We start from the raw sequence: 15142 nt of genomic DNA, 5'->3' as shown, positions 1-15142 counted from the left end.
AATTCCCAATCATTCATCAAACTCTGTGTGAGAGTGTACTGAACATCCTGTTATCTTTTATTGTCACTTTTTTTTTCTATTAATTGTTGTCTGGAGCATCAAATCTCTTCTACAGCTCCTTGTTAATTTCTGCATCTGAAAATATTATTTCTTTAGCACAAATTGTCTTGCATCTAATAATGGTATACTGTAATCTTCTTGTCATCCAGACAACTGAAGTGTTTTCAGCTCCTTTTAAACTACCAGTGGGATCAGCATCTGTACCAAACCTCAGCAGGCAAACAGAGAATGCTGATTTCTATGTGATTACAGCGTTATATTTAATATTTCTGAGGAAGGCAGTATACAGAAGTGAAACTAGTCATTGTCATTTTTCACAATGGATAGCGGATTGGAGCCAGCAACAATCCACTGGAAGCTATACGTCAGTTTAGTTTACATTCACTACATTCCTGAATAAAATCTAAGAGATGCATTTAAGTACAGACTAAATAATAAGGGTGGTCAAACGGCAAAGTTGTTCTCTAATGCCCTATAGTTAGAGCTGATTCTTAACAAATGTTAGCACAATTTCAAGACCTTGTTACCCATTAAAAATATATTTTTAAAAATGGAAAATGAAGTATCTCATACAGATATTAAAATTAATGAACATTTGCAAATGCCTTGGCCTTGAAAAGCTCTTCAATTTTATTTCTTTGGAACTGCTCCAAAAGTCTTGCATCAATTGCCTGAAACTCGTACCCACTCACTCTATTGCCATTCACCTTGAAATACTCTTGAAGGTTTCCTGCTGCACTGTATCTTGCAAATGCATATGTTAATACTTAACAGTTCCAATGCCAGAAGTATCTATGTGGGGGATGGGAGTGGCAATACTGCATTTCCTCGAATATACCTGTCTATGGGACATGTAGTACAATTAAGATTTATGATTGTGTTTTCAGTATAACATTAATACTAAATTATGTATGTATGCTCCAAACTGCAGTGAATCACTATATAACCATATCAAAACAATCCAACATGGTCATCTCACACATAATTATTTTATATCATCAGTTACCAAGCACTATGTGCCAGCTTGTTTAATGGTAGCCCATTAGAGTTATCTTGGAATAGTTCACTTCAGAATTTGCCTTACTAGAATAGGAATATAATTTCAAAAAAAAACAAGTTATTTATATATGGAAGTATGAGAGGAGATGCATTTGCCAATTTCAAGGAAATTGCATACAACTGGATTCTCAAGAGCAAAGAATTATTTGAATGTGAACTTCTATATTGATGTGCACTTCTCCCTTGGGTGTGAGGCAAAGAAAGCTATAACCTAGTTTTTCCAATCATATTGCCAACGATAACCCATTAAAATGAATGGGCTGCTGTCAGCTTTATGATTGGAAAACTTAGACTAATAGTTATAACATTTAATTTCTACTTTTGTAAAAGCTGGATAAACCATTTGAATGTCATTTCAAGGGGTTATTTTATTTCCTAATCCCCCAATTTCCTGTGCTGATGGCATTGACTCCTTGCAGGGGTATATTCTGTGTCATTCTCACTCTGTCACTTTCTGGTGATTTACTCAAGTGACTGTTCCTCATTCAGTGATTGTTTACAGACTATTGGACTGAAAGGGCATGTTCAACTGGGGAATGAAACCTGGTCTGCACAGTCCAGCTACACATTGGATAAACTTGCAAAATTATCAAGGGATCTGAAGAGGCCAATTTCAATCACAGCTCTATGCTTCACTGCTCAGATGTAAAGTCTAGTCATAAATTACAATCTGTAACCTCCAAGATTATTTGTGTAGTGATTGTAATGAGGTCAGTCAGGTGGACCTCATAGAATATGAGTTCCCTGATTAGAGCTGCTAACCTGGTCCAATCAGGGAGCCCTGGCTGACGGATATAAATAGGAGTGTCAGAGATTCCGTTCTCTCTGAGAACTGGCTCTGAAGGAGCTGGATCAGTGTCAAGGACTCTCCAAGTGTAAATAAAAGCTGCCTTGGTGTCGGGATATCGGCCTCTGTGGACTTATTTCAGTGGCAATGAGAGAAAAGCAAACACCTGAAGAAATTTGCTTGCAACAATCATCTTTGAGTTGGGGTAAGCATTTTTGGCATCATGCTGTTATTTGGGAAGCTTGTCTTATTCAATCCTGCTGTTGAAGACTGGATCTAGTATGTGGAAAGAAAGCACTACTTTTTCTGCCCAAATGACATTGGGGCAGATGAAAAGCAATGAGTAATTCTCCTGACAGTTTGTGGACCCGCAACATTTTTGGTTATGAGGAGACGTGCTTTCCTTGAAGCACAAAAAACTCAAATCTTTCAAGAGTTAATGGGTTTAGTTAAAGAATATTACAACTTCAAGCCTCCTCTAATTCTGAGATGCTCTCGGTTTTATTTAGCAATTCGAGAACCAGGGAAATCCTTATCAAAGTTGTTGACTGTGTTAAGCTGACTGGCAGAGACATATGACTTTGTTTAACCCTTCATGAGATGCTGGGAGACAATTTGGTATGTGGAATTAATGATGTAACCAGGCAAAGGTGCCTACTAGCTCAAGTCCAATGGGACATCAAACAGAAACTACAAATGATTGATTGATTGATTGAGTACCAAAGTACAGTCAAAAGCTTTGTTTATGAGCAGTACAGGCAGATCATAGTAAGCAAGGATGTACAGATCAAAAAGACTTAGACAGAGGCGTACAGGTTACAGTGCACAGGGTGTGCACAAGGCCTATCAGGATTAATGAGATCAGGATTATTTGAGTCTAGAGAGCCCATTCATCAGTCTAATAACAGCAGGGAAGAAGCTCTCCCTGAAACTGCTAGTGTGTGTGTGTGTGTGTGTGTGTGTGTGTGTGTGTGTGTGTGTGTGTGTGTGTGTGTGTGTGTATGCAAGCTTCTGTATCTTCTGCCTGACTGAAGAGGGTGTAGGTGAGCATTATTGGGGTGTGAAGGGTCTTTGATGATGTTGGCAGCCTTTCCACGGCAGTGAGCCATGTAGGTGAAGTCCATGGATGGAAGGTTGGCTTCTGTGATAATCTGGGCTGTGCACACAATCTTCTGTAGTTTCTTATGGTTTTGGGCAGAGCAGTTACTATATCAGGCCATTATGCACCTGAACAGTATGCTTTCAATGGTGTATCTGTAGTTGGTGAGAGTCCTTAGGGATTTCGGCATGTCCACGAGCTGCGTGAGGAAGAAGAAGCATTGTTGTACCTTCTTGACTGTCACATCTATGTGAGAAGTCCAGAACAGGTTGTCAGTTATTGTCACTCTGAGGAACTTAATGCTCTCCACACTTATTACCGGTGTGGCCTTTATCTTTGGAAAATGCGGCAAGTGGAGCATAGCAGTTGCAGGATATTCCGATTGGAGTGGACACCCTTGCCAGTCCAGCTTCGGGAACACCACTTGAGTGAAGGCAATTGCATAACCTGAACAGAGAGACTCTAGGTCAGCCCACAGCAAAACCCCAAAACAAAGCCAAGCCTTGGCCAAATGGTGAAAATGTTCTTCAGGATTTGGGCCTGCAAGCCATTGTGGTTGCTGCTGGTATTCAGACTTAATTCAGCAAAAAAGTCCCACTAAATTGAGTAAGATACCTAAATTTGAGTATTCAGGAGAGTGCACAACCTGGAAAGTCCACCGACATCTGGTTTGGAACCAGATCAGAACCAATCAAAATAAATGCCTGTTTAAATAGTCACCCAGTTCCACAGGCAGTCATTACTCGTGTGGCCATTTCAGTGACTGCAGAACCAGTGTTTAACAAAATTCGCTCTGAACTCGAATCCTTAAGTTTTCACAAGACCTCAGCTTGACTGAGAACCTATGCTGAAGATTGTTTATGGATTAAGGAAACAACATCAGTTCCGGTCTCTTGTAAGAAGCAGCTGGTTCAGTTACCACTGATTGTGGTAAAAGGCTCGGGCCCAAACTTGATGGGTGAAATTGCTTGTAAGAGATTCACCTAGATTGGCTGAACATTTTTTGATGAGAAAATGGCTGCCTGAGTGAAGTCCTAATTACATACCAGAAGTAGATTCAGGAAGTTCTAGGGACTCTCAAAGGAGCCACGGCCACCTTGCATGTTGACGACAAGGCAATTCTACGATTCTGTAAGATTTGCCAAGTACTGTTTGCTTTATGGGCAAAAGGAGAGACAGAAATCAGGAGGCTGGAAAATGAAGGAATCCTCAAACCAGTCCAATCTGCAGAATGGGCAGCACCAGTCGTACCAATTGTGAAGCCCGATGAGTCAGTTTGCCTTTGTGGGGATTTAAGCAAACAGTAAACTGCTTTTCGCAGCTGCAATCTCAAATGGTATTCACCTTATAACGTCAGCTCCTTTGCCATTTATCATCCAATGGTCTGGCAGAAAGTGCAGTCCAAACTTTGAAGGCAGGTTTAAAGAAACAACCTTCAGCTTCCCTAGATACCAAACTGTTCCAGTTCCTACTTGATTATAGGACCACCCCTCATACAACTACAAGAATAGCTCTAGCAGAGTTGGTAATGGGGAGAAGACTCTGCACCAGGTCATATCTGACATTCCCGGAGCTGGGGGTGGGTGGGGCAACCATGAAATGGCATCAGGTATAACAATGCTGGACACACAAACTCTACTAAGCGAGAGAGATTTTACTTCAGGGGATGAAGTTTGGTGTAGCAACCACAGGAATGGCCCAGCACGGGTGAGAGTCATTGTCAACACGAGGTCAGGTCCATTGACGTATACTGTTTGTTTGGATTGGTGCGATGGTCCTGAATAAGCACATGGACCAGAGAGGTGCAAACATTTCTGACTGTTCTGGAACTCCTGGGTTCTCCCTCTCCATTAGGTATTGAGGATATCTCAGAATCTGAAATGGACACAGTGAATGTCGCTGCCTCAATACCTTTGCCTCTTTGTTAGGCAGTGCATAACACACAGTAGCTTGTTTCTTCTGCCCAGAGCATCTCAGAAGAAATTCATTCTCCTTTTCAGGTGGCAGAGTCAGAGGAACCTGACCCAGTGCTAAAACGCCCAGGAGGAGCTCCATAAAAAAGAACTGGCCTATGTTTTCAGACTCAGAGGGGGAGGATGTAGTGATTATAACAAGGCCATTCAGGTGGACCTCATTGAATATGAGTTCCCTGATTGGGACTGTTAATCTGGTTCAATCAGGGAGCCTTAGCTGACAGATATGAACAGAAGTGTCATACATTCTGTTCACACAGAGCTGGATCAGTGTTAAAGACTTTCCATGTATAAATAAAAGGTGACTTGGTGACAGGATACCAGCCTCTGTGGAGTTCTTTCAATGTACATTAGTAACCTCAGCAGATTCCAGCTATACACAGACATGTTGATGTTTATTGGTGATGTCACAATGTTTCACATCAATCTAATGTTCATAACAGCACATTTGTGTTTTAATAGACCGGGGAAAATGGCAAACACAAAGCTCCTTTAGTATGACCTCCATTAACCAGATGATGACTGCAAGACTTGAACAATTAACAATTCCAATAGATAATTTGCAGCATTTCTCAGAAGAGTTTGTAATGTAATGAGGAGGTTAAAGTGAAGTTGAAGCAACAATGCTTACTTGGAGTTGTAAACGTTAGCTAATTGAACTGACATTCTCACAGATAACCCTTCAACCACATAGCCTTTAGCCTTCCTCTTCCAAATATTTTAAAATAGTGATGGGACAAGATATTCGAAATAAATTCAATGATGTTCTAGCTGAATATTCCTGAGCATTTCTTCCTAACCTAAAATGGGATGTGATCAGTGGGGTTTCTATACTAACACTGAATGCCTTGACACAAAGTTGCTTTGCACGCAATTCTAAGACAGATGTTCTGTAGTTCCCTGAAAGTTGCCACCCAGGTTGATAGTGCTGTTAAGAAGGCATACGGTGTGTTAGGTTTTATTGGTCGAGGGACTGAGTTCTGGCGTCGTAATGTCATGCTGCAACTGTACAAAACGTTAGTGCCGCGTTACTTGGAATATTGTGCACAGTTCTGGTCACCCCATTACAGGAAGGATATGGAAGCATTGGAAAAGGTGCAGAGGATGTTGCCTGATCTGGAGGGAAGGTCTTATGAGGAAAGGTTGAGGGACTTGGGTCTGTTCTCATTGGAGAGAAGAAGGCTAAAAGGGGATTTAATAGAGACATACAAGATGATCAGAGGATTAGATCAGGTAGACAGTGAAAGTCTTTTTCATAGGATGATGATCTCAGCTTGTACAAGGGGGCATAGCTACAAATTGAGGGGTGATAATAAGACAGATGTTCAAGGCAGGTTATTTATTCGGAAATTGGTAAGGGTGTGGAATGCCCTGCCTGCCAATGTAGTTAACTCAGCCACATTAGGGAAATTTAAACAATCCTTGTATAAGCATACAGATGAAAATGGGATAGGTTACTTCACAGGTCAGTGCAACATCGAGGGCCAAAGGGCCTGTTCTACACTGTATTGTTCTATGTTCTCTGTTGTATGTTCTATCACTTGTAATAAATAGGTGATGCCCGCACTTAAAATAAACAAAGAAACAAGTTTCAAACCCAATGCATTCAGTATTTGTGCAGTAAGATTGTAAAGTGTGATTTCACCCAAAAGGAACTTCAATAGCTAATGCAAGCTCGAAGGATCCAGTGTATAAGAATTCCTGAAATATCTGATTTAATAACTGCTACGAATCTGTTTTTACAGGAACATACGGCTGAAACTTATACAGTTGCTTTAAAATCTCAAAAAGAATGTTGGCAGGGATGATTGTCAGATGCCATCTCAGGCTGTTGTTTTGTTCGATGGCCATTTATAGACATTCCGGGTTGTGTAATTGAACTGGTCCTGATCACAGACTGCTACTGGTATGCATTAATAATCAGTTAATGGATGCCATCTGCTCCATCATTATTGTTGGTTAAAATTTATGAAACCAATTGGTCATCCTCCTTGAGTGTGTTAGAATCTTTGTTAACTATTGTGTCCTTGGCAAGTCCTGCTGTAAACTGTAACCTTTTCCTGTTCTAAAATCATACCATAATTTTCAGAAAATTCATTCAAAAGAATCATATGATATAAACACTTTACAAGAAAAAAATATGAAAACCTTAAGTTTCTTTTTTTAAAGTAGTTGGGACCCCATTAATATCAAATGTTATACTCCAAAAAAACTTACTTGCCCTCACTTTAATATGAAGACACCTGTATACACCATCCACCGCTGTTCACCCTGCTGACACACAACTGTACAGTGATGCACAGGTCGAATTACATCATCAAGTTCACTGACAATACGACTGTAGCAGATCTCATCAGCACGACCGGCGAGTTAGCATATAGAGAGGAGGTGCAACGGCTGACTGACAGGTTTTTGGCTCTGCCCCAATCTCTGAATGTGGACAAGCTGAAAGAGATGGTTGTTGACTTCAGGAGGGCATGGAGTGACCACTCTCCACTGGACATCGGTGGAAATCGTGAAGAACAACAAATTTCTTGGTGTACGCTTGGCAGAGAATCTCACCTGGACCCTCCAACACCAGTTCCATAGCCAAGAAAGCTCAGCAGCATCTCTACTTTCTGCACAGGCTGAGGAAAGCCCCCCACCTCCCCCCAATACTCACCACATTCTACAGCAGGTTCATTGAGAGTACCCTGAGTTGCTGCATCACTGCCTGGTTTGGGAATTGCACCATCTTGGATCATAAGACCCTCCAACAGTTAATGAGAACACCTGAGAGGATCATTGGGGTCTCTCTCCCCTCCATTACAGATATTTACTCCACCTGCTGCATCTGAAAGGCTAAGAGCATTGTGGAAGACTCCACACACCCCTCACTCAAACTCTTTTCCCTCCTGTGCCATCTGGCAGAAGATGCCAGAACATTTGGTCTCTGTCAGCCAGACTGTGCAACAGTTTCTTATCCCAAGCCATCAGGCTCCTTAACACAGTATGATCGGATCTTTCCTATCTGGAATTCTTTGTATGACTTTGAATTGCTGCTAGAAAAATGTCTATTATTTATTATTCTTCTGTTACACTGTACATGCATGTTTTGCACTTCTTATACACGTTATGCCATGTATGATTGTGTAGTTTGTGCTGTCCATGTACCATCCTCGGTACTGGAGGAATGCTGTCTCGTTTTTACTGTATCAGTTGTATATGGTAGAAATGACAAAAAGCTACTCTATTGACCCCACCTCAACGACAACTGCTTCTTAATGATATAAGACAGCAGACAGGACAGTATTTCTAAATCACACTTTTCAAAATTCATTTGTGTGGTGTAGTATCATGGGCATCATTTTGCACCCATCCTTAAATGTCACATGATGATGATGATGTCTTGTGGATTTGTGTACAGAACAGCTTAGGATCTTGAAGGAGTGGCAGCTAGCATCTGGTCCTCCTCAAAGTCTCTGTAACAAGTCTATCATATCAATGTATCCTGTAATTAGTTGCTAAAGTCTCCCAAGAGCCACCTCTTGTTAGACCAGCAAGTGGTTTTCCTCTACCACACAAAACCAAGCAGGCCCTCTTGTTCCCTACACATAAAAATGATGTGACCTTTGTCATGAGCAGGGCCTCACACAATGTAGTGACCTGGCAAAAAAGAAGGGATTGCAGTCCACTTGGCAATGTGAATCCATATTAACTTTATGGTCAAATTCTGTATTCACTCCACTTGTTCGTGGGTATTAAAACTGGTTCCAAACTACAATGCTGTACATTTGGCTAATGATCAAGTATTTGGGAACATTGAGCAAATTATGGCCTACTTTGGTGTCGTTGTGATACACCTCCATGAAACAGTGTTGGTTACATGCAGAGCAATAATTTACTGATTCTAGATCTGATGTGAGCTGAGTTACATCAAAACTTGTACTTTGAAAACATCACATGGTGCATAACAATCTGTAACTGTGGTAAATAAAAGAATGCATGGCCCCATGAACTGTTACAGAATCAAACAACCTTTCAAAGAGGAAATTTGGAGGAATGAGTTCCTCTGTTCACTAATTATGGCCAAATTGAAAACAGTTTCATTATGAGCAGACTTTTATCAGTTGTTACAAATAGTGCATGAAGGAATTCTTCCCGTGTCTATTGGCATAAACCAAATAACAGAGTGGTTCAGTACAACACTCCTTAACTGCCTCTCTGAAGAGCACCAGCTATGCTTTCAAACCACAGAGGCAATTTTATATAAGCGATATCTAATCTTAAGAAATGTGCCCATGGAAATAATTGAGCCACTGAGACGAAGTGCAAGTTATATGTAAGATGCAGAAAAGTTGATAAGTTTGATTCCACACTGCGAATGCACATAATCATTTGATCCAAAGTTTGCAACCCTAATGGGCATTAGCATAGGAGACCAATGTGCTGTTCAGTTCTATGATTCTGTGCAGCAGTAAATGTCGATGAAGTTTCTAAACAAAACATGTTCAAAGTCATTGATTCTTGTGACAGCTGCTTTAATTTTACAGTGTTACCTATTATGTTTTAAGTAATATTCATTCACCATCAATTCCATCTGAAGCTAATTTGAAAATATGGTCTTTATTTTTGCTTAGTTCTTAATTTTGCTGAATGAATATTAAATGAATAGAATTGACATAACTTGTATCAGTACAAATATATTGGTTTGGAGGAACTGTTGCTGAGGGAGCTGCACATCATTTTGGAGTCCAACATAATTGCTGCAGTCATCTAAGGAGGGAATTGCAGCTGATAAATGGCGACACACATTAAACAGACAGAAATACTGTGACATGATATAAGCAATGTCTCCAACTGAGGGATTTTCAGCATTTGAAGCAACTTTCTTTCCATTTGCAAGTTAAGCATTTGAAAAACATGTTGAAAATTGTGGGCACCCTTGATTGCTGATTGGATTTAACTTGTGACCAGCTGAACCGCATACACCAGTGCCAGGTTTGATCTGCAGACAATGCTGTTTCTGCACATTGCAGCTGGAGATTTGGTCAATGTGCTGCAATTGATCTTAAATGCCTTTGGTCAGCATTGGGGAAAGTTGGCCAGAGTTCTTAGAAAGCTGTGGAGACAGGAATAGGCCATGCAGCTCAATGAGTCCTGTCTTCTGTAAAGTAATGCAATCTAATCCATTCTCTCGTGCTATCCTCATAGCCATGGACATTTTGTTCCCTCATTGGCCTGTCCAATTGCCATTTGAAATCATTCACTGTCCTCACTTCCACCACCCTTGTGGACAGTGAGTTCCAGGTTATTAACCCTCACTCTGTTTAATAGTTCTTCCTTGCAACCCTTCTGCAACTTTTTCCAAGGACTTTAAATTCTGGCTAAAGACTATTCTACAAATTCCCCATTTGCAGTGCACTACTGAGGCAGTTGAGAAAGGATGAATGATGGGATGCTCCCTCTGGTGTAGCCTTGATGAAATATAATTGGTGGCCATGTAAGCAAAGTACTGGAGGACAACAAGTGCCATCTCAGGGAAGTGGAGGGAAGGAAATTAATGACATTTTTATTTAGAAAGAAAGGAACATCAAAAATAAGAGCAGGAGTAGGTCATTCGGCCCTTCAAGCCTTTTTCACCATTCAATAGGTTTATGGCTGATAATCCAACTCCATACTTTCTGCCGATGTCCTTGATCACTTTAGTCCTAAGAACTTTTTTTTATGGTATTTGTTGACCTGGTCAATTTTCCTAATCTCCTCTCTGAAGCCATTTAATTCCTTAGATATAACTTTAAAGGTGCTACGTATCTTCTGTTACCTTGTCTGACTGGTGAAGCAACTCCATAGAGGCTGGTATCCCTTCACCAAATCACCCTTTGTTTATAAGTGGAAAGTCCCTGACACTGGTCCAGCTCCCTCTGAGCCAGCTCTCCAAGTGTCAGAATCTCTGACACTTCTCTTTTTATCTGTCAGCCAGGGGTCCCTGATTGGGCCTGTTAATCTGGTCCAACCAGGGAACTCCTATTCTATGAGTCCACCTGGCTGACCTTATTACAATCACTACAAGAGGCATACATTAATATGTCAGCCTTGGTCATGAATATGCACAAACTGTTTGAATAGAGCTACTGCCCTTATCTGATCGAACCCTTCCCTCAACCAAACCTTACAGCCATGCACTTCCAGTAAGGATCTAGATATTGGTTAATACTGAAGCAAGGTCTCAAAAACCAGATGTAGTGATCATTCCTTTCACTGCCTCAAGTGGGATCATTTATCACAACATAGACTGAACATTAAATATTATTAATCCTCCTGAAATATTCACTGGACAAACTTAATGACTTTGGAATATATATATATTAGAATATATCTTTCAGTTGATTCATGAAGTATCCTTAATGTGACAATTCAAAATCTGACAGCATTAAGTGAGCATTTACAATGTAACTATTATGATGTTGAAGTCGCCATATTACTTCAAAGCTGGAATCAATTCAAAAAAATTTAGCCCCCCCCGCCCCCCCCCCAAATCGGTGCAGTCTGAGAACATTTAAGTTTTTAACTTCATACGAAGTCCTGTGCTGTATCAAATCTGCTTTAAGAAGTGCTTGTGGGATCCATCAAATTTCTCAGTTCTTTATAAGATTAACTCCACATATTTTAAATGCTTGGACACATAGTTGAAGCATAAAAGCTCATTAGAATGTGAAATTATGTTTTTCAGAAACTCGTCACAATAAAGTTTTTCAAACAACATAATCAATCCTGTCTGTGTCAGCTTTCAGAAGGAGAAACTGGCTCATGCGTTGCCTGTTGACATAATCATAATAATAATTCTAAAAATCTGTTTAATTTCTTAATAACCATCCATCAATAATCCAGCATCTGCTGATTAAATTTCATGCTGGAACCAGCACTATAAATTTTATCTGTCATGCATAGCAACTGTGACTGATAAGAGTGGATAATTTTGTACTGTTGGCTGCTTATCTGTCAGCACAGCACTAACACTCTAAATGATCCCAAAGGGTTATCACACAAAGCTTGAATGCAAGATGTCAAAAATCCAAGAAATGAGTTACATGATAAAAGGGATACTCATTCAGTTATTTTTCCTCTAAGGATTTGTTGACTAATGATTTTTGAAACGTTTAATAGTCACATTACTTGTAATTGTTAGTAAAGCATAGTGTATAGAACTTGGATACTTATTTTTTAGCATATCTATGTAACTTTTTCTGCTCTATCGATCTCTAAATGCTTGCTTCAGGCCATATTGTTGAGGCCAATAATGTGACTGAATTCTTTGGCTGATGCATGGTGTGGTGGGAGAAGGCATGCAGAATTGGGATGGCATGGATAGGGTAATCAGTTTTTCCGTGTAGGGGAACACACCACTCAAAAGCTTAACAAAGAGCAGCCTAAAGAGATGTGAAGCAATTCAAAACATTTCTGTTAACTTAGTAACTCATTTCCCACCACCTTTGGCACACTAGACCATGATACATTTTTAAAAGAAGTACATCTGTAGCTTGTTGCTGCATTATACTGAAATTGGTTGAAGTATTTGTACATTGTTTAGATCAGAAATATTGACAAAAACTTAAAAGTTTAGGTTACAGTTTGTAAATAGAAAAATAATGGTGTGGTAAAGAACAAATGACAAACATATATGTATTTAAGCTGACAGCAGGCTTGCAAACATAATTAGAGAAGCACGTGGCCTTTTTAAAAACAGAATTAAGTGCTTAAATAGAAATATACATCTGAGGGCAGATGTGACATGGATATACATTTAATACAATATAGTGAGGAGATGGGCGTTTAACAGGTTGTACACTTAAAAGGATAACAAACTGAATTATGCATAGACTTTCATGTTCACATGTTCACAGAAAGGCAGTATCAATTACCACAAGACAGGGATTTTAGCTAAACAGCAGTTGGTATTTTGTCATTGACCTTGACATTCTTACCAAGGTTACCACTTCTGACCTAGGATGTATACTGTATTACAAAATGTATATGTGTGCATTATCAGGTGAGACAATAGCTATGGTCAGATGAAGTGTAGAATCTATTTTAAAATAAACTGTGGGAGCCATTTTAGATTTAAACTAGAAAATATAATTAGGGTACATACTGGAAAAATCTTCTCTAGAGAAAATGATTTAAACCTGGAATAAATTTCCAGGGCAAATAATAGAGGTGAAAGCCCTGGAATCTTCTAGGAAATGCTTCAGTGCTGAAGTGGCTTATTTTAAGGCATCTCTGAAAAATGAAATAAGATACAGCTTTTCTCATCCATAATTATCATGTGAATGGGAATATGTTTAACATGGAAAATATGAAATAATAAGACATACTCCTAACTGGTTTGCTTTCCTTGGAAATTTAAGCTGATCATTAGATGGAGGAAGAAAATGTATAAGAATTAAATTCATAAACAATGAGTCAATTATTATACAAATATGTATTGGATTCTGAATGGAAGAAGCAGTGTTTCCTCTTCTGGGTTCAATCTTGACTCTAAAATATTTCTTAATGTTTACTCTACCAAACTCTTTTTAAGATCAGTAATGTTTCCCACCTTTCCTTGATAATTTTTTACAATGAAATTTACTCATCGTCAAGAGCAACTTTAGGCTTTTAAGTGCAGATATGATTCAATTTCAACAGATCTGACAGATACATAACAGAAATAATTAATTTTATTCCTTTGGAATAACTCTATTCACAAACTAGGTGACATCGAAAAAGACAATGAACAAATCTGCTCTTGGACCTCTGAACTTATGACAAAAGGAGAATTATGATCCTACGTAAATAGGACTGTTGCAAAGATCCTACTCACCATAATCTTTCTTGCAATACTTTTTCATATTTATTTTCAGTTTTCCCTTGGAAGCCTTGCAGTATGAGTCACAGTCTGTTGTGGGATGAAGAAGTAAAAACACACACATCAGACTACAAAAAGAAATGGTAAAAACAGCATTGCTCAGAATAGCTGAGTCCTTACGGAATCCATCTGCTGCTGCCAATTGTGTTGTCTAATGGGTCTTATAGAGCATTCATAACGCCTTAATTTCTATAGAAAAAGTCACACAAAGAGCTTTGTCTGGTAAATACTTTGCTGTCTGCAGGCAGTCTTTGCCTTATTTGAGATCTTTAGGCCTCCCCTATTTACACCACCCAGGTCTCCTTTAAGCTACAGATTCTCCTCCTGTCAGAGTGGCACTGGCCTCTGATTAAGGCCTATGGACACCTCATTGTCACCTCACCTCGGGCTTGTGTCAAACTTTGCTTTCAGTCCATGAAGATTCTGACGACAGGTCATTCTCAAACAACAGAAGGTCAGTCAGGAAATGAGGACCCCATTGGGCATTAGCAAGGCTTTTGGTGTCCTGTCAAGATAGCTGAACAAATAAATGTCCCACAAAGCACTTTCAATTTATATTGAGCCTCTTGCTCCTGGCCATTTTATTGCTGCCTGCAATACCTCTATTTAGCTGTAATGATAGAGCACATTTGATATATTAGTTAACAAACATAAATGATTACATCCAAATATTGTTGTTAAGACTTGATCCAGAGACTTCTAAGTTTGGTAAAGTCATGATGCTCCTGAAGTGGGCTCCTCCATTGATTTATACTTATGTACCAAATACAAATCTTAACTCTCCACTTAGTCATTTACCTCAGAGGGAACTGTGAATGAATTTCTTCAGAGTTGCTTCTGTTCTGTCACTACAGCATAAACAAATGTTTCCCCCACATTTGCAGAAAAGTCAGGTGCAACTCCCAGTTATTTTCTCCTAATCGGGTATAGTTCCATGGATAAAAAATTCCCTCTAGTTTGTCATTCAAATAGCCATTTTTTAAACATTGATTACACAGTGACTATTAAGACTATTTTGGCAAGGATGATTTGGAGGTGCTGGTGTTGGACTGCGATGTACAAAGTTGAAAATTACACAAGACCAGTTTATAGTCCAACAAGTTTATTTGGAAGCACTAGCTTTCAAGTGCTGCTCCTTCATCAAGTGACAACCACCTGATGAAGGAGCAGCACTCCAAAAGCCAGTGCTTCCAAATAAACCTGTTGGACTATAACCTAGTGTTGTGTGATTTTTAACTTTGGCAAGAGGTCACAGCTCATTCAAGTCCAGTCCTATT

The 15142-nt window shown here is 39.5% G+C and overlaps 1 protein-coding gene across 2 annotated transcripts in view; it reads right to left on the bottom strand.

Annotated features, from left to right (window-relative positions):
* LOC140463960 (netrin-1) overlaps positions 1-15142 on the bottom strand; it is a 211707-nt gene that overhangs the window by 32243 nt on the left and 164322 nt on the right. For both annotated transcript variants that reach the window (XM_072558471.1, XM_072558469.1), the window contains one exon: positions 13821-13895. In XM_072558471.1, coding sequence (XP_072414572.1) covers positions 13821-13895 — 75 coding nt within the window. The remainder of the gene's footprint in view (positions 1-13820; positions 13896-15142) is intronic.

Source organism: Chiloscyllium punctatum, chromosome 39, assembly GCF_047496795.1.
Source record: "Chiloscyllium punctatum isolate Juve2018m chromosome 39, sChiPun1.3, whole genome shotgun sequence".
Taxonomy (NCBI): domain Eukaryota; kingdom Metazoa; phylum Chordata; class Chondrichthyes; order Orectolobiformes; family Hemiscylliidae; genus Chiloscyllium; species Chiloscyllium punctatum.
The sequence above is the reverse complement of the archived record's forward strand: the minus strand, read 5'-3'. Positions and strand labels throughout refer to the sequence as shown.